The sequence below is a fragment of the Salvelinus fontinalis genome, chromosome 12 (assembly GCF_029448725.1).
Source record: "Salvelinus fontinalis isolate EN_2023a chromosome 12, ASM2944872v1, whole genome shotgun sequence".
Taxonomy (NCBI): Eukaryota; Metazoa; Chordata; class Actinopteri; order Salmoniformes; family Salmonidae; genus Salvelinus; species Salvelinus fontinalis.
The window spans coordinates 50,197,752-50,225,747 of record NC_074676.1 but is presented as its reverse complement, the minus strand read 5'-3'; the positions used below and the strand labels follow the sequence as shown (position 1 = coordinate 50,225,747).

Sequence of the window (27,996 nt, the reverse complement as noted above, 5' to 3'; positions counted from 1 at the left end):
GTAGATGTATGTAATACTTTTTGATAACGTTAAGCAACTTGCCATGGCAATAACAAGGTTAATCATGATTTTGGAAGTGATTTTGTCTGTATTTGCTCGCCATACTTGCACGTACACACTCACTCGTTGCCTGATTCCAGAAAATGTTCTTCAGTGAGTAACCATTCAATTTTCCTATATATTGCACAGCTTTGGAAGAAAACATGTGTTCTGAGACTACTAGATGTGAATTAGCCAAATGCATTTTTTAAAATCTAAATAAATCTTTAAGTAGTTATCTTCTAATTGTATGGCTCGTGACGTGCACTGATTTTGTCTCGCTAGTGTGGTGGAATGTATCTCTGGTCCAGCACGTTACTAACGCCTTGCACCAGAGCTAAGTGGAATGTATCGCTGGTCCAGCACGTTACTAACGCCCTGCACCAGAGCTAAGTGGAATGTATCGCTGGTCCAGCACGTTACTAACGCCCTGCACCAGAGCTAAGTGGAATGGAACACCGCTAACCACCTGTTTCAGCTGTGCTAATTGATGCTATGTGGACAGTGTTGGCTACATGCTGTTAACGAATTGAATCCATTCATTTATCTGCACCTGCAGACGAGTACCGTGGAATAAATTGACAGACTGATTGACCTCCTGCAGGAAAAGTTGGTCTTCACGAGTTGCTAGTGTAAGTTAGCTAAAATATGGAAACTGAATGCTTGTTGAAATAGGCTAGCCAGTCTATCTTTTTTTTGTGAGCGACCTACAGTAGTTAACGTTAGTACTTTGATGAAATATGTTTCACATTGTGACCAGTCGTTAGCTTAATTAGCTAGTTGGTCCAATGGGGGGTGGATTCTTTGCACATTTCAGTGTTTATTCTAAAGAAAATGCATTAGTTAGCTAAACTGTAGCCTCTGTCAAGTCTCGCAGAATGACCCAGGAGCAGTTGCTCTCGAGCCTGAAGAAGGATGTGCGCTCCCTGCTCATCTCAGCCAAGCAGGGCCTGACCCCAGATCAGCTGAAGAGAGACTACATCAACATGCTGGGCCACCCCATGCCCCTGAGGATCCTTGGCTTCCGCAACGTGCTGGACATGATCCGCGAGATGCCCGACGTGGTGTATGTCCTCTATCTGGGAGATGGCAGCATAGTGTTGAAGGGTAAGTACTGAGTACTAGTCCCACTGTTGATTTGCTGACTGTTGTGTCAAAGCAAGTTTGTTTTGTCTTTAACACGTGACATTATAGGCAGAATTGTTTTGGCACATAGCATGCTATGTTTGTTTGCTAGTTTTCATATTTGTTGACAAGAGTTACATTTTGAGTTACATGCTGTCTCCTCAAGCATTTTGCCTCATGCTTGAGTATAGTATGCACAGTAACAGGAGAGGAAGAATATACCAGAACACAGATATCAATTCAACTCCAGCATATCAACCCATCTCTCCAGTGGCATACCGCAGTTTCACGGAGCCCCGCAAGGTCTGAGCAAGGCCTTTTTGCAATGAGGCTGAGCGAAAATATTTTACAGCAAATGTTCTGTAATTCTCAACATTTTTGCCATGGCTTATGACCTGTTCATATGCTATCTGAGAAGGGGGGGGGGGGGGGTGACCTCCAGGGGGCGCCCAACCCAACATTATTAGATTTTTTGGGGGGGTCCCCAGAGCCTGTGGGCCCTCCTGCCTTGCGGGGGGGGGGGGGGGGGGGGGGGGTGTGTGTCGTACACCAGTGCATCTTTTTTTCCCCCCATTCTGCAGCCGTGGCTGATGACGCCACCAGAGGCATCGTGGAGTTGGTGGCCAAGCAGCGCAGTGCCAAGAAGGCCCCTGCTCAGCGTGGCGGTGTGGGCTTCTTCTCCTCACGCTACCACCATCACAACCCCATGGTCCTGCCGCGGCGTGGCCACGCACCCCCGGCCCTGCCGGCTCAGCTCCGGGCCCAGCTCCACCAGCTGCTCTCGCATGGGGCCGTGGGTCTATCGGAGCTGGAGACAGCCTTCGCCCGCCGCTTCGGCTTCCCTTTACGTGTCAACAACTACGGCTTCTATTCCATTGCCGAGATGCTGGCGGCGGCCGCCGACCTGGTGGCAGTCACACAAAGCAGGATGGGCTCCCAGCTGTCCCTCAGGAGGGCAGTGGTGTCATCACGGATTAGGACCGGACCAATAAAGCCGTTATTCCCGTTGAAGCAGACCTTCAATACTGTTCCTATCGTAAGGCAGATGACCCAGACAAACTCAGGTTGGTTGGTCCCACAGTGAAAGCTATAACTCTATTTCAAGCAGATAATGTTGAATTTAATTGATTGCTGCTCATGTACAGTAAACATTGAAAAAAGAATATCGGTTTTATATATCCAGTCCCAGTAGAAAGACACACCACGGAGTCCAGTGCTCCGAATCCAGTGTCCAGTACCCAGAATCTTGTGGTACCAGCGCCCCTCCCTGAGGCTGCAGTCCTTAACAGCCCAGAGGGGGACCAGGGCTCACTGCCAATGGATTACACAACACCACAGCCTGAACCTGAACCCACGCAGGACGGACAACTGTTTCAGAAGTGTGTCATCAAGGTGTGTATACTGCTGTCGTTCCTGCTGTCTTTACCTCTGTGGTGTGTGTTCAGCCACGTAAAAATAGTTTCCCCCGTGATCTTGTTTTTGATTGGGTGCAAAGCCTGCCAACGTAACATTCAGATCTGCCAACATCAGGCTTACAACCAAGTTACTGTGCTGTATCTTGGGTCTGTGCTTGTGAAGCTTTAGAGGGCAAAAGTCCTGATTTTTAGAGAAGGGAATCGAATGTGCTTCTGAATAGCAGTAGTGAAAAGTAGAACAAATGCCTTGTAGCCCCTCCCCCTTGTCATGTTTTGCTTGTGTTGATTGGCATCTGCAGCTGGAGGAGGAGCTTAGGCAGCGTATTCTGGAGAACGGGCAAGCGGGCACTGTCAGTCCAGAACTAAAGGCCAAGCTTCGCCAGGTCAGTCCACTGTTTGCATCCCAATGAGCACCCTATTCCCTTTATAGTACACTACTATTGACCAGGGCCCATTTTACCAGGGCTCATATAGTACACTACTATTGACCAGGGCCCATTTTACCAGGGCTCATATAGTACACTACTATTGACCAGGGCACTATATAAGGACTAAGGTGCCATTTGGAACACATGCTGTCTCCACCCAAATACCAAATCCATCTAATGACAGTAGAGATTCTAACACGACAAACCTTCCATATAGGTTGTAGCCCAAAACAGTGAGGGACTATCCGTCCACGATCTCCCTGCAGAATTCAAGGTAATTTATACTGACAAATCAAATGCATTCCCTTTGGAATGCCTACATACTAACCAATGTCTAATGAAGCCTAATCATTTTGAGTTTTTTAATCACAAAGTATTACTTCTTGTTAGTGTCTTGTATGTTGCGCTGACCTCTGTTGCCCTTATGACCCACGGTTGACCCCAGAGGGTGTTTGGGGAGGAGCTGCCGGTGGTCCAGAGTGGCTTCATGAGTACCACGGAGATGGTGGGCGCCCTGAGCGACACGCTCTACCTGCAGCGCATGGCGGGCAACGATGGCAACCACTGGGTGGTCATGGACATCCAGAATGCCCCTGGACACACAACGCCTCAACAACCAGGTCTGCTACGCTCCTCTGGCTTTAACCTAGGATCAGATTACACCACTACCAATCCTCAAATGAACCATCAGGTGGGTAAACAAATATCTGACCTTAGATCAGTGGTTAGGGGGCAATCTCTGGCTCACACACAACACCTATCCACTTTATTCCTAGCCAGATGTTAGTTCAGGACAATCACATTTTGATTGATTACTAACTCATTGTTATAACCAAAATGTATAACTTTTGTTGCCCATTTAACATTCAACAAAACAGGTATTTTGGGTTAAAGTATGTCATGACTGATCTCATTCAATATGTCACTTTGGTATTATTTGTGTGGTGTTGTGGTAGGAACGGCGGAGCCCGAAGGCCCTGTTGAGGGTGTCAAGGCTCTGAACCCGTCAGGTACGGGCTACTACTTCAGCTGTGGGGAGTCTCCCTGGGAGGGAGAGGGAGGCGAGACCAAGCCCAACTTGGAGGAAGACATGGAGCTCCGCATCACCACCAAGACCTTCTACCAGGTGAGCTGGAGCCTGGGGAAAGGCATCTGCCTTGGCTTGAGACAGGGCAGCCAGCTCCGCTCCTGGAGGGACACAACGCTCAAAGTGCTGATAAAATACATGAAGTGTGTATGTGCTGGGCACAAATGAAAGCCTGCACCCAAAGCCTGCAGTTTTGCAGACAGGAAAATCTGTGTCACTATGGTCCATATCTGTGTAGAATGTGCTTATGTATACTTGTTCACATGCATAAGAGTGTACACACATTCTATATATGGCTGCTTCCCTCAGATGGTGGATATGTACGGCTCGTTGCCGGTGCGTTGCCGGCGTGGGGCGGTGATTCCCCCGGACGCCATGCGGGGCCAGAGGCTGAGGGCCCCCACGTGCAGGGGTCCTCGGGAGCTGGTGGCCGTGCTGGTGGAGCACGTGGAGTCACCCTCGAACTTCTACATCCGCTTTGATGAGAGCCAGGAGGCCCGCGCCCTGGAGAACATGATGATTGAGATGAGGTGAACAACAGCCCTCTGCTGGACTGGAGGGATAGGGAGGAGAGGCTTCCCTGCCTCAGTGGCTGGGATTTGACATGTAGTCCAATTGGCTTGTTTGGTATGAATGTGCAGTAACTGTTCATATCTAGTAGTTGTCCACTGTGTTACCCTCAACTATCAAGTGTGTTTTTAGGTCAATGCACATGAAGGAGAGGAGACTAGGGGTGTAAGAAACTGAATGCCATGTTTTGGGGCTCTCTCGTCCTCCCTCTCTTTCCCCTCCCTCCCTCCAGGAGCTGCTACACCTGTCCCGAGGTGTCGGAGCGTTACCGTCTGCCGGAGCGCTATGTGCGTACGGGCCAGGTGTGCTGCGTGGCGCCCCAGGGCATCTGGTTCTACCGCGTGGTGGTTCACCGTGTCCTCAACGACACCCATGCAGAGGTCTACTACGTGGACTTTGGAGACCTCACCACTGTCCAGAGGAGCAGCCTCAACTTCCTCAAGTAGGACCTCGACTGTGACCAAATAACACCATATTTCCTATATACAGGGTTTGTAAGGTCATGAAAATCCTGGAAAAGTCATACCATTTTAAAATGATGTTTTCCAGGCCTGGAAAAGTAATGGTAATTAATTTCAAAATGTCTGTTAATGTAATTTATTTCGGCACATTATCATATCAGCCATCCTGAGAGAGCCCCTTTAGTGCGTCTGTGTTAGAGGGACAGACGGACATTGCAGTAGCAGGTAGGCCTTTAGAATATGATGGAGAACAGACTAATAACTAGGTAGCCAATTCAAAACATATCTTGTAACTGTTAACCTATTATTTAGCGTGTATTCATTTTTTCGTCATGTCCCAAAAAACTTTCAATGACAATTGCGAATAAGGACATAGAAAGTTAACCTTTTTATAATGATTTAAATGATTATTTTTGACGAAACAAACAATTCACGCCGTTGTATTAGTTGGGATTCGGTTCAATTGCGGTGAATCAAAATGATAATTTGTGAATCGCAAACAGTCATTTTAGGAAAAAGTATTTCTAGGCTTTCTTTTGGATTATGTGGCTTCAAAACTATTTTTGTAGATACTTCCAGTTGATTTGGACATCCAATGTAGGGGACATAGCAACTCAATAGATGCTTGTCAGCCTGCAAAGTAAACACTTCTAAGGTAGCTAAGATGCATAGCGAAGTTACATTTCCTCAAGTCCATTTTTGGTCTGGTTGAATATAAAGATTTGTAGCCTACCATAGCCATTTAATCTTTGATATATTGAATCAGCGAATTATTTCAAAGGGCAAAATACGTATTTGGTTGCAATGTTATACATGAAGAGTGGTCAACCATCCTCCAGGAGAGCTAATGGTGTCCAGGCTTTTATTCCAGTCCCCCTCTAACAAACCTCATTTTTAGAAAATTAGCATCTCAACTGGACCTTGATAAACTGTTTGAGCAGGGCTTGATCAAACGCCTGCACACCCAGTAGCTCTCCAGACTGAGGGTTGACCACATGTTTCATACAGTTGTCAAACAGGTATTCTACTTTGGGGGGGTTAAGGGCCTTGCACAACGACAGAAGATGGTTCATGGGATCAGAGAGCAGCCTCCCAGTGTCGACGACATTACACTTCATTTTTTATATATACACTACCGTTCAAAAGTTTGGGGTCACTTGTTTATGAAAGAAAAGCAACTTTTTTTTTTTATTACAAAAAAAAGTAACTTTTTTTTGTCCATTAAAATAACATCAAATTACAGAGGCCCATTATCAGCAACTGTCACTACTGTGTTCCAATTGCTGAGTATCTGGAGCATCGGCATTTGTGGGTTCAGTTACAGGCTCAAAATGGTCAGAAACAAAGACCTTTCTTCTGAAACTCGTCAGTCTATTCTTGTTCTGAGAAATGAAGGCTATTCCATGCGAGAAATTGCAAGGAAACTGAAGATCTCGTACAACGCTGTGTACTACTCCCTTTACAGAACAACACGGGAGTGGGAGGCCCAGGTGCACAACCTGAGCAAGAGGACAAGTACATTAGTGTCTAGTTGGAGAAACAGACGCCTCACAAGTCCTCAACTAGCAGCTTCATTAAATAGTACCTGCAAAACACCAGTCTCAATGTCAACAGTGAAGAGGCGACTCCGGGATGCTGGCCTTCTAGGCAGAGTTGCAAAGAAAAAGCCACATCTCTGACTGGCTAATAAAAATAAAATATTATGAGAAAAAGAACAGACACTGGACAGAGGAACTCTACCTAGAAGACCAGCATCCCGGAGTCGCCTCTTCACTGTTGACGTTGAGACTGGTGTTTTGCGGGTACTATTTAATGAAGCAGCCAGTTGAGGCTACCCAGCGTTGTACGAGATCTTCAGTTTCTTGGCAATTTCTCACATGGAATAGCCTTAATTTCTCTGATCAAGAATAGACTGACGAGTTTCAGAAGAAAGTATTTTGTTTCTGGACATTTTGAGCCTGTAATCGAACCCACAAATACTGATGCTCCTTTATCTGAAGCTTCTTTAATCAACAGTTTTCAGCTGTTCTAACATAATTGCAAAAGGGTTTTCTAATGATCAATTAGCCTTTTAAAATGATAAACTTGGATTAGCTAACACAACGTGCCATTGGAACACTGGAGTGATGGTTGTTGATAATGGGTCTCTACGCCTCTGTAGATATTCCATTTATAAACAAAATTAGCCGTTTCCAGCTACAATAGCCAATAGCCAATAGCCATTAACAACATTAACAATTTCTACACTGTATTTCTGATACATTTTATGTTATTTTAATGGACAAAACATGTGCTTTTCTAAGTGACCCCAAACTTTTGAATGGTAGTGTACATAGACGCGGCGCCAATTGTTGGTCATGGAAATTTGGTTAAAAGTCATGAAATTCCATCTGTCAATGTGTATGAACCCTGTATATCGTACACTACTATTGACCAGCCATTTGGGACAAATCCCCTGTCCACAACCAACCCTTTTCCCCTTGCCCGTGGCATAGATCTGAAAGGACTGGATAGGTAGTGTACTTAAAAGGGAATAGTGTGTAATTTGGGACGTAGCCTGTGGTCATGTCCAGAACCCTAGACCCCTACTCCTTAGGCAATTGTCTAGATGGGGGACTGGATAGGTAGTGCACTGAAAAGGCAATAGGGTGTCATTTGGGATGAAGACAATGTTTTCCTTTCTTTTGCCCACTAATCATCAGCTGTAGAATTGAGAAGGAAAGGTATTGGAAGTGACTGTTTGTATCCCTAGTATCTGATGTCACCATGTGTTGATTGATGCGTTGCTCTGTGCAAGGTGGTAACAGAAAGAATTGTCTATCCCCCTCAGGTCTTGTTACTCAGAGCTCCCAGCACAAGCAGTCCCGTCATCGCTGGCTGGAATCAAGCCTTTCGGTGTAAGACCTTCTACGCTACTGTTTACACAATCTACCTTTCGTGGACCCAGATTCATGAATTAATAAAGTGTCTTTAGTATCGCTGGCTGGATTTAGGATCAGATCCCCCCACCCTGCTGTCCATATATCAAACAAATCCTATATCAGTACTACTACTGAGACGCTTAATACATACAGTCTCTGGGTCTGAGAAGAACTGAAACCCACCCTCTTAATACATACAGTCTCTGATCTGAGAAGAACTGAAATCCACCCTCTTAATACATAGTTTCTGGTCTGAGAAGAACTGAAATCAACCCTCTTAATACATAGTCTCTGGTCTGAGAAGAACTGAAATCCACCCTGTTAATACATACAGTCTCTGGTCTGAGAAGAACTGAAATCCACCCTCTTAATACATAGTCTCTGGTCTGAGAAGAACTGAAACCCACCCTCTTAATACATAGTTTCTGGTCTGAGAAGAACTGAAATCCACCCTCTTAATACATAGTCTCTGGTCTGAGAAGAACTGAAACCCACCCTCTTAATACATACAGTCTCTGTTCTGCGAAGAACTGAAACCCACCCTCTTAATACATAGTTTCTGGTCTGAGAAGAACTGAAACCCACCCTCTTAATACATAGTCTCTGGTCTGAGAAGAACTGAAACCCACCCTCTTAATACATACAGTCTCTGATCTGAGAAGAACTGAAACCCACCCTCTTAATACATACAGTCTCTGATCTGAGAAGAACTGAAACCCACCCTCTTAATACATACAGTCTCTGATCTGAGAAGAACTGAAACCCACCCTCTTAATACATACAGTCTCTGATCTGAGAAGAACTGAAACCCACCCTCTTAATACATACAGTCTCTGATCTGAGAAGAACTGAAACCCACCCTCTTAATACATACAGTCTCTGATCTGAGAAGAACTGAAACCCACCCTCTTAATACATACAGTCTCTGATCTGAGAAGAACTGAAACCCACCCTCTTAATACATACAGTCTCTGATCTGAGAAGAACTGAAACCCACCCTCTTAATACATACAGTCTCTGATCTGAGAAGAACTGAAACCCACCCTCTTAATACATACAGTCTCTGATCTGAGAAGAACTGAAACCCACCCTCTTAATACATAGTCTCTGTTCTGAGAAGAACTGAAACCCACCCTCTTAATACATAGTCTCTGGTCTGAGAAGAACTGAAACCCACCCTCTTAATACATAGTCTCTGGTCTGAGAAGAACTGAAACCCACCGTGTTTCTCTCCTCCCAGGGCAGCTGGAGTGCCAACGCCAAGACCTCCTTTCAGAAGCTATGTTGTGACCGTACTCTGGTGGCAGCCCTGCATGGCTACCACGCCGACTTCCTGCAGCTCTTTCTGTGCGACACGCACACCGAGGAGGACGTGTACATCCACCGCGCCCTGCAGGCCCAGGGCCATGGGCTCTGCTGCGCCCCCGCCGTCAGCGCAGCGGTCAGTCACGTGCTGAACATACAAACCTATCAAATGTCAAGGCATTTCCCACTTAGTTATTCAATGATCCAATGCAATCTCCCATAACCTTCTCTTCATCCCATCTGTCCTCTCAGTTGTGTAACCAGTTCAACCCAGTGAGCCTCTATCTGGGCGAAGGCGTGTTCGGTGAGGGAATGGAAATAGAGGACGAGGACCCCACCCCGGAGCCTTGCCACGAAGCCACCACCATCACTTCCCAGCACACCACCCAACCCCTGCCCAAGAGCTCCCCTTGCCCCACTCACACGGTACAGAATACCCTCTCACATGCACGCATATTTCACACACACACACAGAGACGACACCCTGTCTCTCTTACTATAGCATTCTCTCCTCCACTAACACTGTCCACATAACAGCCCTTATCAGACTACAGAAGAACTGGCAGAGCAGTCCCAGCGTTAGTAGTAGCAGTCCCAGCGTTAGTAGTAGCAGTCCCAGCGTTAGTAGTAGCAGTCCCAGCGTTAGTAGTAGCAGTCCCAGCGTTAGTAGTAGCAGTCCCAGCGTTAGTAGTAGCAGTCCCAGCGTTAGTAGTAGCAGTCCCAGCGTTAGTAGTAGCAGTCCCAGCGTTAGTAGTTAGTAGCAGTAGCAGTCGCAGTAGTAGTAGCAGCCCCAGCGTTAGTAGTTAGTAGTAGCAGTAGAAGCAGCCCCAGCGTTAGTAGCGGCGGCCCCAGCGTTAGTAGCGGCGGCCCCAGCGTTAGTAGCGGCGGCCCCCACTTTAGTAGCGGCGGCCCCAGCGTTAGTAGCGGCGGCCCCAGCGTTAGTAGCGGCGGCCCCAGCGTTAGTAGCGGCGGCCCTAGCGTTAGTAGCGGCGGCCCCAGCGTTAGTAGCGGCGGCCCCAGCGTTAGTAGCGGCGGCCCCAGCGTTAGTAGCGGCGGCCCCAGCGTTAGTAGCGGCGGCCCCAGCGTTAGTAGCGGCGGCCCCAGCGTTAGTAGCGGCGGCCCCAGCGTTAGTAGTCGGTAGCGGCGGCCCCAGCGTTAGTCGTCGGTAGCGGCGGCCCCAGCGTTAGTCGTCGGTAGCGGCGGCCCCAGCGTTAGTAGTCATTAGCGGCGGCCCCAGCTTTAGGAGAGGGAGGGAGAGGGGGAGAGAGAGAGAACCAAGCAGGCCCTTGAATCAGTTATAGAACCCATTGCCCTTTATGGTTGTCACCAACCAAGAATACACAAAATGGGACAAACACCAAATTGAGATTCTGCAAAAATATCCTCTGTGTACAACGTAAAACACCAAATAATGCATGCAGAGCAGAATTAGGCCGATACCCGCTAATTATCAAAATCCACAAAAGAGACGTTAAATTCTACAACCACCTAAAAGGAAGCGATTCCCAAACCTTCCATAACAAAGCCATCACCTACAGAGAAATGAACCTGGAGAAGAGTCCCCTAAGCAAGCTGGTCCTGGGGCTCTTTTCACAAACGCAAACAGACCCCACAGAGACCAGGACACCAACACAATTAGACCCAACCAAATCATGAGAAAACAAAAAGATAATTATTTCCAAGTGTCAAGTAATTAACAAAAACAACAGAGCAAACTAGAATGCTATTTGGCCCTAAACAGAGTACACAGTGGCAGAATACCTGACCACTGACTGAGCCAAACTTAAAGAATGCTTTTACTATGTACAGACTCAGTGAGCATAGCCTTGCTATTGAGAAAGGCCGCCGTAGGCAGACCTGGCTCTGAAGAGAACACAGGCTGTGTGCACATTGCCCACAAAATGAGGTGGAAACTGAGCTGCACTTCCTAACCTCCTGCCAAAAGAATGACCATATTGGAGACACACATTTCCCTCATATTACACAGACTGTAATGCGTCTGTGTGTAGCTGGTGAGATGAGTCAGGCGCAGGACAGCAGATATGAGTAATGAAAACAATTTTACTCAAATATATCACAATACACATCGTATAAATACAAGGCCACAAATACGGACCGTAATACAATAAACAATTACTCACAAATAAACATGGGGGAACAGAGGGTTAAATAATGAACAAGTAATTGGGGGATTGAAACCAGGTGTGTAAGACAAAACAAATGGAAAATGAAAAGTGGATCGGCGATGGCTAGAAGGTCGGTGACGTCGACCGCCGAACGCCGCCCGAACAAGGAGAGGGACCGACTTCGGGCGGAAGTCGTGACAGTATCCCCCCTTGACGCGCGGCTTCAGCAGCGCGCCGACACAGACCTCGGGGACGACCCGAAGGACGAGGCGCAGGGCGATCCGGATGAAGAAGGTTGAACTCCCGCAGCAACGAAGGGTTCAAGACGTCCTCCACGGGCACCCAGCATCTCTCCTCTGGACCGTACCCATTCACGAGTTGCTGAAGGTCCCTTGCCCGACGCCTCGAGTCCAGAATGGCTCGAAGAGCATACGCCGGGGCCTCCTCAAAACCTCCCACACCTCAGACTCCTGGAGTTAACCAGCCACCACCGGCCTGAGGAGAGACACATGGAGCAAGGGATTAATGCGGTAATCTGGGGGAAGCTGTAACATGTAGCATACCTCATTCAGTCTCCTCAGGACTTTGAATGGCCCCACAAACCGCGGACCCAGCTTCCTGCAGGGCAGGCGGAGGGGCAGGTTTCGGGTCGAGAGCCAGACCAGGTCCCCCGGTGCGAACACCGGGGCCTCACTGTGGTTGGCGCTCGCCTTCTGCCGCCTCACGGCCCGTTGCAGGTGCACATGGGCGGCGTACCAGGTCTCCTCCGAGCGCTTAAACCATTCGTCCACCACTGGAGCTTCGATCTAGCTCTGATGCCAAGGTGCCAGAACTGACTGATACCCCAGTACGCACTGGAAGGGAGAGAGGTTAGTGGAGGAGTGGCGGAGTGAGTTTTGGGCCATCTCTGCCCAGGGGATGAACGCCGCCCACTCCCCTGGCTGGTCCTGGCAATATGACCGCAGAAACCTACCCACATCCTGGTTTACTCTCTCCACCTGCCCGTTACTCTCGGGGTGAAAACCTGAGGTGCGGCTGACCGAGACCCCCAGACGTTCCATGAACGCTCTCCAGACCCTGGACGTGAACTGGGGACCCCGATCAGAGACTGTCCTCAGGCACCCCGTAGTGCCGGAAGACGTGAGTGAACAGGGCCTCCGCAGTCTGTAGGGCCGTAGGGAGATCAGGCAAAGGGAGGAGACGGCAGGACTTAGAAAACCGATCCACAACGACCAGGATCGTGGTGTTGCTCTGTGAGGGAGGAAGATCCATCAAGAAGTCCACCAACGGCCTCCCGGGTGGCGCAGTGGTCTAAGGCACTGCATCGCAGCGCTAGCTGCGCCACCAGAGTCTCTGGGTTCGTGCCCAGGCTCTGTCGCAGCCGGCCGCGACCGGGAGGTCCGTGGGGCGACGCACAATTGGCCTAGTGTCCGGGTTAGGGAGGGTTTGGCCGGTAGGGATATCCTTGTCTCATCGCGCTCCAGCGACTCCCGTGGCGGGCCGGGTGCAGTGCGCGCTAACCAAGGGGGCCAGGCGCACGGTGTTTCCTCCGACACATTGGTGCGGCTGGCTTCCGGGTTGGAGGCGCGCTGTGTTAAGAAGCAGTGCGGCTTGGTTGGGTTGTGCTTCGGAGATCGCATGGCTTTCGACCTTCGTCCAGCCCGTACGGGAGTTGTAGCGATGATACAAGATAGTAATTACTAGCGATTAGATACCACGAAAAATTGGGGGGAAAAGGGAGTCAAATTTAAAAAAAAAATAATAATAAAAGAAGTCCACCAACAGGTGCGACCATGGCCGTTGTGGAACGGGTAGGGGTTGTAACTTCCCTCTGGGCAGGTGCCTGGGAGCCTTGCACTGGGAGCACACCGAGCAGGAGGAAGCTTAAACCCTCACGTCCTTGGCCAAGGTGGACCACCAGTACTTCCCACTAAGGCAACACACCGTCCGACTGATGCCAGGATGACCAGAGGAGGGTGACATGTGGGCCCAATAGATCAAACGGTTGCGGACAGCAGACGGAACGTACAGGCGCCCTGCTGGACACTGGGGGGGAGTGTGCTCAGTGCGTAACGCCCGCTCGATTTCCGCGTCCAGCTCCCACACCACCGATGCCACCAGGCAAGAGGCCGGAAGTATGGGAGTGTGATCCATGGACCGTTCCTCTGTGTCATACATCCGGGACAGTGCGTCTGCCTTAGCGTTCTGGGATCCTGGTCTATAGGACAGGACAGAGTGAAAAGAAAATGGGTAAAGAACATGGCCCACCTTGCCTGGCGAGGGTTCAGTCTCCTCGCCGCCCGGATGTACTCTAGATTGCGGTGGTCAGTCCAGATGAGGAAAGGGTGTTTAGCCCCCTCATGCCAATGTCTCCACGCCTTCAGAGCCTTGACAACAGCCAACAGCTCCCGGTGCCCCACATCATAGTTTCGCTCTGCTGGGTTGAGCTTCTTTGAAAAGAAAGCACAGGTGCGGAGCTTTGGTGGCGTGCCCGAGCGCTGAGAGAGCACGGCTCCTATCCCAGCCTCGGACGCGTCCACCTCCACTATAAATGCCAAAGAGGGATCCGGATGAGCCAGCACGGGAGCCGAGGTAAACAGAGCCTTCAGATGACCCAAAGCCCTGTCCGCCTCAGCCGACCACTTCAGCAGTGAGGTAATGGGAGCCGCTACCTGACCTAAACCTCCGGTAGTAATTGGCAAACCCTAGAAACCGCTGCACTTCCTTTACCGTGGTGGGGGTCGGCCAATTACGCACGGCTGAAATGCGGTCACTCTCCATCTCCACCCCTGAAGTGGAAATGCGGTACCCTAGGAAGGAGACGGACTGTTGGAAGAACAGACATTTCTCAGCCTTGACGTACAGGTCATGCTCTAACAGTCGACCAAGCACCCTGCGCACCAGGGACACATGCTCGGCGTGTGTAGCGGAGTATATCAGAATGTTGTCGATATATACCACTACACCCTGCCCGCAGGACCCGGAAAATCTCGTCAACAAAGGCTTGGAAGACTGATGGAGCATTCATCAACCCGTACGGCATGACGAGGTACTCATAGTGCCCTGAGGTGGTACTAAATGCCGTCTTCCACTCGTCCCCCTCCCGGATACGCACCAGGTTGTAAGCGCTCCTGAGATCCAATTTTGTGAAGAAGCGCACCCCGTGCATTGACTCGATCACACTGGCGATGAGAGGCAGCAGGTAGCTGTACCTCACTGTGATCTGACTGATACCCCGATAGTCAATACACGGGCGCAGACCTCCATCCTTCTTCTTCACAAAAAAGAAACTCGAAGAGGCAGGTGAAGTGGAGGGCCGAATGTATCCCTGCCCCAGGGATTCAGAGACATAAGTTTCCATATCCGCCATCTCCTCCTGTGACAGAGGATACACGTGACTCCTTGGAAGTGCTGCATCTACCATGAGATTTATCGTACATTCCCCCCGTCGATGGCGTGGTAATTGAGTCGCCTTCTTCTTACAGAAGGCGAGAGCCAAATCGGCATATTCTGAGGGGATGCGCACGGTGGAGACCTGGTCTGGACTTTCCACTGTAGTCGCACCGATGGAAACTCCTGCACTCCCTGAGCACTCTCGTGACCACCCCTTGAGAGCCCTCTGTTGTCACGAAATAGTGGGGTCATGACAGGCCAACCAAGGTAGGCCCAGCACCACGGGAAACGCAGGAGAATCAATAAGGAAGAGTCTGATTCTCTCCTTGTGACCCTCCTGCGTAACCATGCTTAGTGGAGCGGTTGCCTCCCTAATCAGCCCTGACCCTAATGTTCGACTATCTAGGGCGTGCACAGGGAAGGGCATATCCACAGGAACAAGGGGGATCTCTAAACTATGAGCAAATGAACGGTCAAAAAAATTCCCAGCTGCGCCTGAATTTTCAAGCGTCTTATGCTGGGAATGCGGGGAAAACTCAGGATATTTAATAAACACATATATGTGAACAACAGGGGGCTCTGGGTGAGCCTGGTCCCGACTCACCTGGGGTGACACGATAGTGCCCTGCCTGCTGCCTCGACTCCCTGAGGAACCTCCCCAGCACTGACCAGGAGTGTGCACTCTGCGGCCACAGATGGTGCAGGGAATGGCCCCTACTCCGGTCGACCTAAGCGCAGCACGTCCCAGCTTCATGGGCGTCGGAGCGTAGGTGCTGGGGGATGGAACTGACAGGCCTCGATTCGGACATCCTCAGGCAGCCAGCAGGTTGTCCAGCCGGATAGACAGATCCAACAGCTGGTCCAACGTGAGGGTGGTGTCTCGGCAGGACACCTCCCTACGAACGTCCTCGCGCAAACTGCACCTGTAGTGATCGATCAGGGCCCTGTCGTTCCATCCCGCGCTGGCGGCCAGGGTCCGGAAGTCCAAAGCGAAATCCTGCGCGCTCCTCGCCCCCTGCCTCAGGTGGAACAGACATTCATCCGCCGCTCTACCCTCAGGCGGGTGGTCGAAAACTGCCCGAAAGCGGCGGGTGAACTCAGCGTAATTGTCCAACGCTGCGTCTACTTCACTCCATACGGCGTTGGCCCACTCCAGGGCTTTGCCTGAGAGGCAGGAGACGAGGGCGGACACTTTCTCACGTCCCAAAGGAGCCGGGTGGACGGTCGCCAGGTAGAGCTCCAGCTGGAGTAGAAACCCCTGGCATCCGGCAGCCGTCCCATCATACTCCCTCGGGAGAGCAAGCCGAGTCCCGCTGGGACCGGGTGAAAGAGGGGTGGACAGTGGGGCCTGCTGTAGTTGGGCTGGTGGAGGCGCTGGACGACCTCCTCTCTCCCAACGATCCATCGTCTGCAGCACACGATCCATGGCGGTGCCCAGACGTTGCAACATGATCGCGTGCTGCTGGATGCGCTCCTCTACCACCACTGGTCCTGCTGACTCCATTCGGTGGTGAATAATTCTGTAATGCGTCTGTGTGTAGCTGGTGAGATGAGTCAGGCGCAGGACAGCAGATATGAGTAATATCTACTGGGTGAAATTCCAGTGTGACATCACAGCAGCAAGATTTGTGACCTGTTGCCACAAGAAAAGGTCAACCAGTGAAGAACAAACAACATTGTAAATACAACCCATATTTGTTTATTTATTTTCCGGTTTGTACTTTAACCATTTGCACATCGTTACAACACTGTATATATACATATATGACATTTCAAATGTCTTTCTTCTTTTGGAACTTCTGTGAGTGTAATGTTTATTTTTGTTTATCTACTTCACTTGCTTTGGCAATGTTAACATATGTTTCCCATGCCAATAAAGCCCCTTGAATTGAGAGGGGGAGGCAGAGAGAGCGAGAGAGGGGGCGGGGTGCAGTTAAAGTAGTTCTGCTGAAACGGGAAAGAGATGAATTGCAGTGTTCCGTCAGGACTGTGTTATGTGGGGATGCAAGAGCATCATCCACCCGTTATGGAAACTACTGTGGAGGTCTGAGGCCTGGCTGGAGGCTTCTTAACAGCCTTGTGCTGTGTGGCGGTCTGAGGCCTGGCTGGAGGCTTCTTAACAGCCTTGTGCTTTGTGGAGGTCTGAGGCCTGGCTGGAGGCTTCTTAACAGCCTTGTGCTGTGTGGAGGTCTGAGGCCTGGCTGGAGGCTTCTTAACAGCCTTGTGCTGTGTGGCGGTCTGAGGCCTGGCTGGAGGCTTCTTAACAGCCTTGTGCTGTGTGGAGGTCTGAGGCCTGGCTGGAGGCTTCTTAACAGCCTTGTGCTGTGTGGCGGTCTGAGGCCTGGCTGGAGGCTTCTTAACACCCATGCGCTGTGTGGAGGTCTGGCTGGAGGCTTCTTAACAGCCTTGTGCTGTGTGGAGGTCTGGCTGGAGGTCTCCCTATGACCCATTCAAGTCATAGGGAGGTGTTTTCAGCTTCAGACCTGTTAGATTTTTCTCATTGATGGAGATGGTCTTGTCCTGGTGCATTTAGAAGAATGAATAGTGTTGAGTCCACAGCCTCACGCCATGCAGGGAGAGAATGATTCAACACTGATGTGGTAGAAGTAAGCAACCATTTTTAAATACTATATAATGCATCCTTCCTCTTTTCCTTGAACAGATCACTGATCTGACACAACAGGGTTCAGCAAAAGCCTTTTAATAGAATCCTTGTTTATACTGAGTATACCAAACATTAAGAATACCTTCCTAATATTCAGTTACACCCCCTCCCTTCATTTTTGCACTCAGAACAGCCTCAATGTATCAGAGCATGGACTCTACAAGGTGTCAAAAGCGTTCCACAGGGATGCTGTTCCTTGTGGACTACAATGCTTCCCACAGTTGTGTCAAGTTGGCTTTGAGTGATGTCCTTTGGGTGGTGGACCATTTTTAATACAGACGGGAAACTGTTGAATGTGAAAAACCCAGCAGCGTTGCAGTTCTTGACACAAACCGGTGCGCCTGGCACCTACTACCATAACCCGTTCAAAGGCACTTAAATATTTTGTCTTGCACACCAGCTTTATGGCACACATACACAATCCATGTCTCAATTGTCTCAAGGCTTAGAAATCCTTCTTTAACCCGTCTCCTCCCCTCCATCTACACTGATTGAAGTGGATTTAACAAGTGACATCAATAAGGGATCATAGCTTTCACCTCGATTCACCTTCTTAATGTTTTGTGCACTGTGTCTCTCTATATCCCAACGTGTTATCTCTCTCTCCCTGTATATATCCCATTGTGTTATATCTCTCTCTGTGTGTGTGTGTGTGTGTGTGTGTGTGTGTGTGTATGTATATATATATTTTTCTATATCCCATCGTGTTATCTCTCTCTCCCTGTATATATCCCATTGTGTTATATCTCTCTCTGTGTGTATGTGTATGTATATATATATTTCTCTATATCCCATCGTGTTATCTCTCTCTCCCTGTATATTGTGTTATATCTCTCTGTGTGTATGTGTATATATATATTTCTCTATATCCCATCGTGTTATCTCTCTCTCCCTGTATATATCCCATTGTGTTATATCTCTCTCTGTGTGTATGTATATATATATTTCTCTATATCCCATCGTGTTATCTCTCTCTCCCTGTATATATCCCATTGTGTTATATCTCTCTCTGTGTGTATGTATATATATATTTCTCTATATCCCATCGTGTTATCTCTCTCTCCCTGTATATATCCCATTGTGTTATATCTCAATTCAATTCAATTTGCTTTATTGGCATGACGTAACAATGTACATATTGCCAAAGCTTATTTACAATATAAAAAATGAGAATCAAAAAGGTCAACGGGACAACAGTAACAACAATAACTAAGTGTCAAAATAACCTTACATTCAACAATAACAATAAACATACAGTAGAGTACATGTGCAGGTTGATTGGTCTGTCAGACACTGTCCCTCAACTTATGGCAGGCAGCAATGTAGTGCGCTGCCAACCCACAGCTCTCTGCGTCCTCCCCCAACAGGATGGGTAGCCTATCCTCATCAGAGAGGTCTTTGAAACCTTGAATAAGAGTGTATATATCTCTCTGTGTGTGTGTGTGTGTGTGTATGTATATATCTCTCTCTGTGTGTGTGTGTATGTATATACACTGCTCAAAAAAATAAAGGGAACACTTAAACAACACAATGTAACTCCAAGTCAATCACACTTCTGTGAAATCAAACTGTCCACTTAGGAAGCAACACTGATTGACAATACATTTCACATGCTGTTGTGCAAATGGAATCGACAAAAGGTGGAAATTATAGGCAATTAGCAAGACACCCCCCAAAACAGGAGTGATTCTGCAGGTGGTGACCACAGACCACTTCTCAGTTCCTATGCTTCCTGGCTGATGTTTTGGTCACTTTTGAATGCTGGCGGTGCTCTCACTCTAGTGGTAGCATGAGACGGAGTCTACAACCCACACAAGTGGCTCAGGTAGTGCAGTTCATCCAGGATGGCACATCAATGGGAACTGTGGCAAAAAGGTTTGCTGTGTCTGTCAGCGTAGTGTCCAGAGCATGCAGACGCTACCAGGAGACAGGCCAGTACATCAGGAGACATGGAGGAGGCCGTAGGAGGGCAACAACCCAGCAGCAGGACCGCTACCTCCGCCTTTGTGCAAGGAGGTGCACTGCCAGCGCCCTGCAAAATGACCTCCAGCAGGCCACAAATGTGCAAGTGTCTGCTCAAACGGTCATAAACAGACTCCATGAGGGTGGTATGAGGGCCCGACGTCCACAGGTGGGGGTTGTGCTTACAGCCCAACACCGTGCAGGACGTTTGGCATTTGCCAGAGTACACCAAGATTGGCAAATTCGCCACTGGCGCCCTGTGCTCTTCACAGATGAAAGCAGGTTCACACTGAGCACATGAGCACATGTGACAGACGTGAAAGAGTCTGGAGACGCCGTGGAGAACGTTCTGCTGCCTGCAACATCCTCCAGCATGACCGGTTTGGCGATGGGTCAGTCATGGTGTGGGGTGGCATTTCTTTGTGGGGCCGCACAGCCCTCCATGGGCTCGCCAGAGGTAGCCTGACTGCCATTAGGTACCGAGATGAGATCCTCAGACCCCTTGTGAGACCATATGCTGACACATGCACATTTGTGGCCTGCTGGAGGTCATTTTGCAGGGCTCTGGCAGTGCACCTCCTTGCACAAAGGCGGAGGTAGCGGTCCTGCTGCTGGGTTGTTGCCCTCGTACGGCCTCCTCCACGTCTCCTGATGTACTGGCCTGTCTCCTGGTAGCGCCTGCATGCTCTGGACACTACGCTGACAGACACAGCAAACCTTTTTGCCACAGTTCGCATTGATGTGCCATCCTGGATGAACTGCACTACCTGAGCCACTTGTGTGGGTTGTAGACTCCGTCTCATGCTACCACTAGAGTGAGAGCACCGCTAGCATTCAAAAGTGACCAAAACATCATCCAGGAAGCATAGGAACTGAGAAGTGGTCTGTGGTCACCACCTGCAGAATCACTCATGTTTTGGGGGGTGTCTTGCTAATTGCCTATAATTTCCACCTTTTGTCTATTCCATTTGCACAACAGCATGTGAAATGTATTGTCAATCAGTGTTGCTTCCTAAGTGGACAGTTTGATTTCACAGAAGTGTGATTGACTTGGAGTTACATTGTGTTGTTTAAGTGTTCCCTTTATTTTTTTGAGCAGTGTATATATGTCTCTATATCCCATCGTGTTATCTCTCTCTCCCTGTATATATCCCATTGTGTTATATCTCTCTGTGTGTGTGTATGTGTATATATATATTTCTCTATATCCCATCGTGTTATATCTCTCTGTGTATGTGTATATATATATTTCTCTATATCCCATCGTGTTATATCTCTCTGTGTATGTGTATATATATATTTCTCTATATCCCATCGTGTTGTCGTGACTTCTTCAAGGATAGGAGGGAAGAAGGATGCATTGTAAAGTGCAGTAGTTAAGTAATGGATGTGTGTTTTAGACCCCTAACCTCGTGGGTGGGAACAAAACCAACGCAGAGGAAGTTCTGCCTGACCTCCCGGCACTGGAGTTCATCGAGGTCACAGAAGTCAACTCCACAGCCCAGGTATGACCTTTGACCCCACAATTATCAGAACATAATTTTAGCATAGCCGAAAGAGAAAGCGAGACACCCTACTCGCTGTTTTTTTCCTTCTGTTTTCTTCCTGGTTCAATGAACTAAGTAAACCAGACCCAGCTGCTATCTCAGTGATAACTATTGGAGACCCACCCAGTTAAGTAGACCGGAACTGACCATTGTTTTCTCAATGTAAATGGCCTGAGTGAACTATCTTCATTTATCCGCTATCTTTGGTTCTAGAACATGGTGACGTTATAATGTTTGCAATTAGACTGGTCCTATATATGTGTGCTGTCTCTCCAACTCCTATGGTGATGAGACTGCTCAAACAGACCTGGAACGAGGCTAATGTAGAATGGAACTGGGATTACAAAAGGAATGATCTAAGGTTGTGTGTTGGTGTTTCTCCAGGGGGGCCTGAACCCGTTTGCAGCTCTGCAGAGTAAGGACCCGCTGCTGCTGTGCTGTAGTGACTGGGACCAGGGCTGGACACCCAACGACCCTGCCCCTACCCCTGCCCTAGAGGTGGTACAGTCCAAGGCAGACCTGGGTAACCATGGAGACACAGCTAAGGTAAGGACAGAGGTCAGACTTTTGGCCTCAGAAAATACTGCATACTTTGTTTTAGGTTGTCAGCCTGAAAGAACAGTCCCAACTAGACTGTATTATATTCTACCTGAGGTCCAGTTGTTTGCGTCGTTAACACGGCAACCTGCCTAACGCCACTAAGCAGCTGGTAAGAACTCATTTCATTGGAAAGCAATTGCAGTCTGCAGTCTGACCTCCAGTTGTCGTGTTTGTTAGGCAGTAGACCTCTGCCCCTGCACATCCTCACCGGACGCACTGCAATGCATATTTAATTGTTTGTTAATTGGAAGAAAATGAGAACAATTCCTCTCCCCCGATATTCTCATTTCTGAATTCATTAACCAAAATAAAAAGCCTGTTTGTGCCAAATTCCTGCATGAGGAACAAAATAAAACACAAATGAAGAACTTTGAGAGAGGGCCGGGCGATATCGAGTTTTTTTCGATATATTCAAGTTTGTTTTAGTGCGATGTGGAAAATGCCTGTATGGCAAGAATGGAGGTTCTGTTATAATGTTGTAACTTTTTACAAACGCAGCATCTCACGGTCTCTTCTGTCAGCCCAACACGTGCACAGAGGTTATCCACCAATCACAACCCTAGACAGCCTTTCACGAATTGTAACCCCGTCGGAGAAGTGTAGCGGCGGTAAGAGTTCCACCAACATGGAACGTGAGGAAGCCAGCTCAGCCTCTCGTGAGGATGAAATCATCCCCAAAAAGGGCTGCAATGTTTTTTCAGTAATATGGAAGTGGTTCGGGTTGAAGAGGTCTGATGTTCAGCAAAAGAATGTCCTGTGCAAAATGTGTCAAAGACAATTGCAACGAAAAGCAGCAGCACAACCGACCTCTTCCATCACCTGCAACACGCGCTGGAATGGGAGGAACGCGTGAGACTACGCAACGCCGATTCCAGTCGCCCCATTCCCAAAACGTCTGCTGAAAGACAAACGACCATACCCGCATCCTTTACAAACGTTATACCTTATGACGAGAAGTTTGAGATGGAAGGAGGTAACGGATGCAGTGACCTATTACATAGTGAAGGATATGGTTCCAGTCTTTACAGTAGAAAAGCCAGGCTTTAAAAAGCTGCTAGGTACAGTTGACCACAAATATCAGCTGCCAAGTATTTCACGGAAGAGGCCCTGCCGTGATTATACACTGCTACCCGCAAAAGAATGGCAGAGAAGCTGGCTAGTGTTTGTCATTTTTCCACCACAGCTGATCTGTGGTCGAGCAGAACGTCAGAGCCATACCTAAGTTTGACAGTCCACTACATAAAACAGGACTGGAAATTGCAAAATGTCTGCCCCCAGACGTCTTACTTCCCTGATGATCATACGGGTGAAGTAATATCCCAGGGTTTCAATGACTCTCTGGCATCGTGGAAGATGAGCGAAGACCGACAGGTGTGCACGACAACTGACAGCAGGAGCAACATGATAAAAGCATTGCGCTTGAACAACTGGACCTGCAGTGCTTTGGGAACAGGCTTCACCTCGCCATCGGTAAGTGTGACGTTGGATAATTAAAGTGCATTCAAAACAGTGATGTTCAGGCCAGCTGTAGGCTAATATGTTAGTAGTTGTGTCATTCTGCCAATCCAATAGCAAATAACCACAGGCTGTTTTAAATATATCAACAAATGAACTAAATTCATACATTTTAAATCAAAATGATTATATAAATGAGATATTGAAATAGCTAGTGGTCAAACATTCGTAAACAATAGAATAGACGTGTGGGGGGGGTGTTTATTTGTGGTGGTCATTTGTTTTGCACAAATAGGCCTTGAGGCCTCGTATTTTTTTTATAAAGAAGTTAAGAATTATGTCTTGGCCTTTTTTACATTTGTTTAGAGAAAAACAGAAAATGGAGAGATATATCATCCAAACCTCTGGGAAAAAAGTGATGTTACTATTAGCCTGTATCCCCCCAGCTCCTTCCTGTATCCCCCCAGCTCCTTCCTGTATCCCCCCAGCTCCTTCCTGTATCCCCCCAGCTCCTTCCTGTATCCCCACAGCTCCTTCCTGTATCCCCACAGCTCCTTCCTGTATCCCCACAGCTCCTTCCTGTATCCCCCCCAGCTCCTTCCTGTATCCCCCCCAGCTCTAGCCTGTATCCCCCCCAGCTCTAGCCTGTACCCCCCCCCCCAGCTCTAGCCTGTATCCCCCCCCCAGCTCTAGCCTGTATCCCCCCCCCAGCTCTAGCCTGTATCCCCCCCCAGCTCTAGCCTGTATCCCCCCCCCCAGCTCTAGCCTGTATCCCCCCCCAGCTCTAGCCTGTATCCCCCCCAGCTCTAGCCTGTATCCCCCCCAGCTCTAGCCTATATCCCCCCCCAGCTCTAGCCTATATCTCCCCCAGCTCTAGCCTGTATCCCCCCAGCTCTAGCCTGTATTCACCCCAGCTCTAGCCTGTATTCACCCCAGCTCTGGCCTGTATCCCCCCCAGCTCTAGCCTGTATCCCCCCCAGCGCCAGCCTGTATCCCCCCCAGCGCCAGCCTGTATCCCCCCCAGCTCCTTCCTGTATCCCCCAACTCGAGACTGTATCCCCCCAGCTCTAGCCTGTATCCCCCAGCTCTAGCCTGTATCCCCCAGCTCCTTCCTGTATCCCCCAACTCGAGACTGTATCCCCCCCCAGCTCTAGCCTGTATCACCCCAGCTCTAGCCTGTATCCCCCCAGCTCTAGCCTGTATCCCCCCAGCTCTAGCCTGTATCCCCCAGCTCTAGCCTGTATCCCCCAACTCTAGCCTGTATCCCCCCCCAGCTCTAGCCTGTATACCCCCCCAGCTCTAGCCTGTATCCCCCCCAGCTCTAGCCTGTATCCCCCCCAGCTCTAGCCTGTATCCCCCCCAGCTCTAGCCTGTATCCCCCCCCAGCTCTAGCCTGTATCCCCCCCAGCTCTAGCCTGTATCCCCCCCAGCTCTAGCCTGTATCCCCCCCAGCTCTAGCCTGTATCCCCCCCAGCTCTAGCCTGTATCACCCCAGCTCTAGCCTGTATCACCCCAGCTCTAGCCTGTATCACCCCAGCTCTAGCCTGTATCACCCCAGCTCTAGCCTGTATCACCCCAGCTCTAGCCTGTATCACCCCAGCTCTAGCCTGTATCACCCCAGCTCTAGCCTGTACCCCCCCCCAGCTCTAGCCTGTACCCCCCCCCCCAGCTCTAGCCTGTACCCCCCCCCAGCTCTAGCCTGTACCCCCCCCCCAGCTCTAGCCTGTACCCCCCCCCCAGCTCTAGCCTGTATCCCCCCCCCAGCTCTAGCCTGTATCCCCCCCCCAGCTCTAGCCTGTATCCCCCCCCCAGCTCTAGCCTGTATCCCCCCCCCCCAGCTCTAGCCTGTATCCCCCCCCCCAGCTCTAGCCTGTATCCCCCCCCCCCAGCTCTAGCCTGTATCCCCCCCCCCCCAGCTCTAGCCTGTATCCCCCCCCCCAGCTCTAGCCTGTATCCCCCCCCCCAGCTCTAGCCTGTATCCCCCCCCCCCCAGCTCTAGCCTGTATCCTCCCCCCCCAGCTCTAGCCTGTATCCTCCCCCCCCAGCTCTAGCCTGTTTCCCCCCCCCAGCTCTAGCCTGTATCCCCTCCCAGCTCTAGCCTGTATCACCCCAGCTCTAGCCTGTATTCCCCCCCCCAGCTCTAGCCTGTATTCCCCCCCCCCCAGCTCTAGCCTGTATTCCCCCCCCCCAGCTCTAGCCTGTATCCCCCCCCCAGCTCTAGCCTGTATCCCCCCCCCCCAGCTCTAGCCTGTATCCCCCCCCCCCAGCTCTAGCCTGTATCCCCCCCCCAGCTCTAGCCTGTATCCCCCCCCAGCTCTAGCCTGTATCCCCCCCCCAGCTCTAGCCTGTATCCCCCCCCCAGCTCTAGCCTGTATCCCCCCCCCAGCTCTAGCCTGTATCCCCCCCCCAGCTCTAGCCTGTATCCCCCCCCCAGCTCTAGCCTGTATCCCCCCCAGCTCTAGCCTGTATCCCCCCCAGCTCTAGCCTGTATCCCCCCCAGCTCTAGCCTGTATCCCCCCCAGCTCTAGCCTGTATCCCCCCAGCTCTAGCCTGTATCCCCCCCAGCTCTAGCCTGTATCCCCTCCCAGCTCTAGCCTGTATCCCCTCCCAGCTCTAGCCTGTATCCCCTCCCAGCTCTAGCCTGTATCCCCTCCCAGCTCTAGCCTGTATCCCCCCCCAGCTCTAACCTGTACCCCCCCCCAGCTCTAGCCTGTATCCCCCCCCCCCCCCAGCTCTAGCCTGTATCCCCCCAGCTCTAGCCTGTATCCCCTCCCAGCTCTAGCCTGTACCCCCCCCCACCCCAGCTCTAGCCTGTATCCCCCCAGCTCTAGCCTGTATCCCCTCCCAGCTCTAGCCTGTACCCCCCCCCACCCCAGCTCTAGCCTGTATCCCCCCCAGCTCTCTTTATCCGGTTGTGTTTCTATGATTTGGTGCTTTCCCGAAGTCCCAGTCGATGCATAATCTTCCTTACTACCCACTCTGTCCCCCAGGTGTTTCAGCCCCCTCCTCCTTCACCTAGTGCCGGTGAGCTGAAGCAGCCATGCTATGTAAATGGAGGGGTGGTGTCCCTCATACCTGCTGTGCCCCCCCAGCCCTCCACTCTGAAAACCCTGAGCCTCCATACCTCCGGATTGACGCAGACCCAGAGTGCCCCATACGGTACGGTTAACAAATACACACACGGTAAACAAACCATTACACACACACACACACACGGTAAACAAACCATTACACACACACACACGGTAAACAAACCATTACACACACACACACGGTAAACAGACCATTAATGTGTAATGGTTTGTTTACCATTTTGTGTGTGTAATGGTTTGTTTACCGTGTGTGTGTGTGTGTGTGTGTAATGGTTTGTTTACCGTTTGTGTGTGTGTGTAATGGTTTGTTTAACTTTGTGTGTGTGTAATGGTTTGTTTAACTTTGTGTGTGTGTAATGGTTTGTTTACCATTTTGTGTGTGTGTGTGTGTAATGGTTTGTTTACCGTGTGTGTAATGGTCTGTTTACCGTGTGTGTGTGTGTGTCTGTGTAAACAGACCATTACACACACACACACGGTAAACAAACCATTACACACACACACACACACGATGCAGAAAACATTTTACGTACACACACATGGGTTAGCCTGAGCACTAATTATGCTAGAGAAACACAATGAAATTCCCTACTAGTGAATGGCCCTGCACAGAGAAACTGACACTGATCCTATTAGACCTGTTACCATAGCTATTTGACCAAATTGTGTTACCTAATTGCATAAGCCTTGATATTGATACAGTGTTGCAGTGGTTTTGGTTAAGCTGTGAACAAAAGACCCGCACAGGCCATGGAAATACAACATGCAGGCTGAGCTTTACCCAGCATCTAATGTTGTTCAGCAGCAGTGTTGCAGCTATATGAATCAAATTGTATTTGTCACATGCACCAAATACAACAGCAACCTTACAGTGAAATGCTTACTAACAAGCCCTTAACCAACAATACAGTTTTAATAAAAATACCAACAACAAAAAAAAGATAAGAGTAACAAATAATTAAAGAGCAGCAGTAAAATAACAATAGCGAGGCTATATACAGGGGGTACCGGTACAGAGTCAATGTGCGGGGGCACCGGAAAAGTCGTGCATACAAAAATTGTGCATTGATGTCTGTTGGCGACTAATGCAAAGATGCTGTTTTTATCTTAAGTTAGGATTCTGACTCTGCTGCCATGGAAGATGTCTACATTAATGAGGTGTTTCCTGTGTTGTCTAGGTACATCCGTGTTCCCTCTGTTTGGGACGGGGGACATGCTGCATGTCACCTCGCCCTTTGCCCTGGGCCCGGCTGCCCGTCTGGCTACCGGCACTGGTTCCCACCTCCTCAACTGGTACCCTCACAAAATGGCCTGAACACACACACTTCCTCAATGCACAGCTGGTCAAACCAGCATCCTACTATGTGCAGACATGATCCTGGTAATGTTAGCTACCTACAGTCAGTCCATGATCCTTACCTGTTAGAATGTTAGCTACCTACAGTCCGTCCTCTTTTTTTGTTTGATATTGATGTCATGTTTTCTCTAACACTACAAGGAATGTGTGCAGAGTCGATCGCTCCTTCGAAATAGAAAATAATCCTAAAGCTTGTTTTGTAGAACTTTGAGTTGGGTTTTTACCAGTTAAGTTTTATTTTCTGCCTTTAGGTACGCTTTGATACGTTTTATGTGTTTCATATTGTAATGACCAGGTTAGTTTCCTCCTTTTCTACCTGTTGCCTGTTTAACTGCTCAGCAGGTTAGTTTCCTTAGAGGACGAGGGACTTTTCAAATGACACTGTTATGAAACAGAAAGAAACAATGTCATTTTATTTTTTTGAAAATAAACCAAAATTGAAAACTTG

At 49.4% G+C, this 27,996-nt stretch overlaps 1 protein-coding gene across 2 annotated transcripts; it reads left to right on the top strand.

Moving 5' to 3' along the window:
• The first annotated feature begins 98 nt into the window (after positions 1 to 98).
• Positions 99 to 27,996, top strand: LOC129867578 (tudor domain-containing protein 5-like). 2 transcript variants are annotated; one of them, XM_055941071.1, is made up of 18 exons: positions 99 to 153; positions 599 to 671; positions 909 to 1,146; positions 1,746 to 2,228; positions 2,348 to 2,556; positions 2,879 to 2,962; positions 3,225 to 3,281; positions 3,453 to 3,627; positions 3,964 to 4,133; positions 4,404 to 4,624; positions 4,897 to 5,106; positions 7,956 to 8,022; positions 9,287 to 9,487; positions 9,604 to 9,777; positions 20,898 to 21,002; positions 21,429 to 21,590; positions 26,090 to 26,258; positions 27,370 to 27,996. In XM_055941071.1, exons 3-18 carry the CDS (start codon positions 918 to 920, stop codon positions 27,504 to 27,506), a joined length of 2,853 nt encoding a protein of 950 aa, XP_055797046.1. In that variant the 5' UTR covers positions 99 to 153; positions 599 to 671; positions 909 to 917; the 3' UTR covers positions 27,507 to 27,996. The 2 variants fall into 2 exon arrangements, with proteins under 2 accessions (XP_055797046.1, XP_055797047.1); XM_055941072.1 differs by lacking the exon at positions 99 to 153 and having other exon boundaries at positions 359 to 671.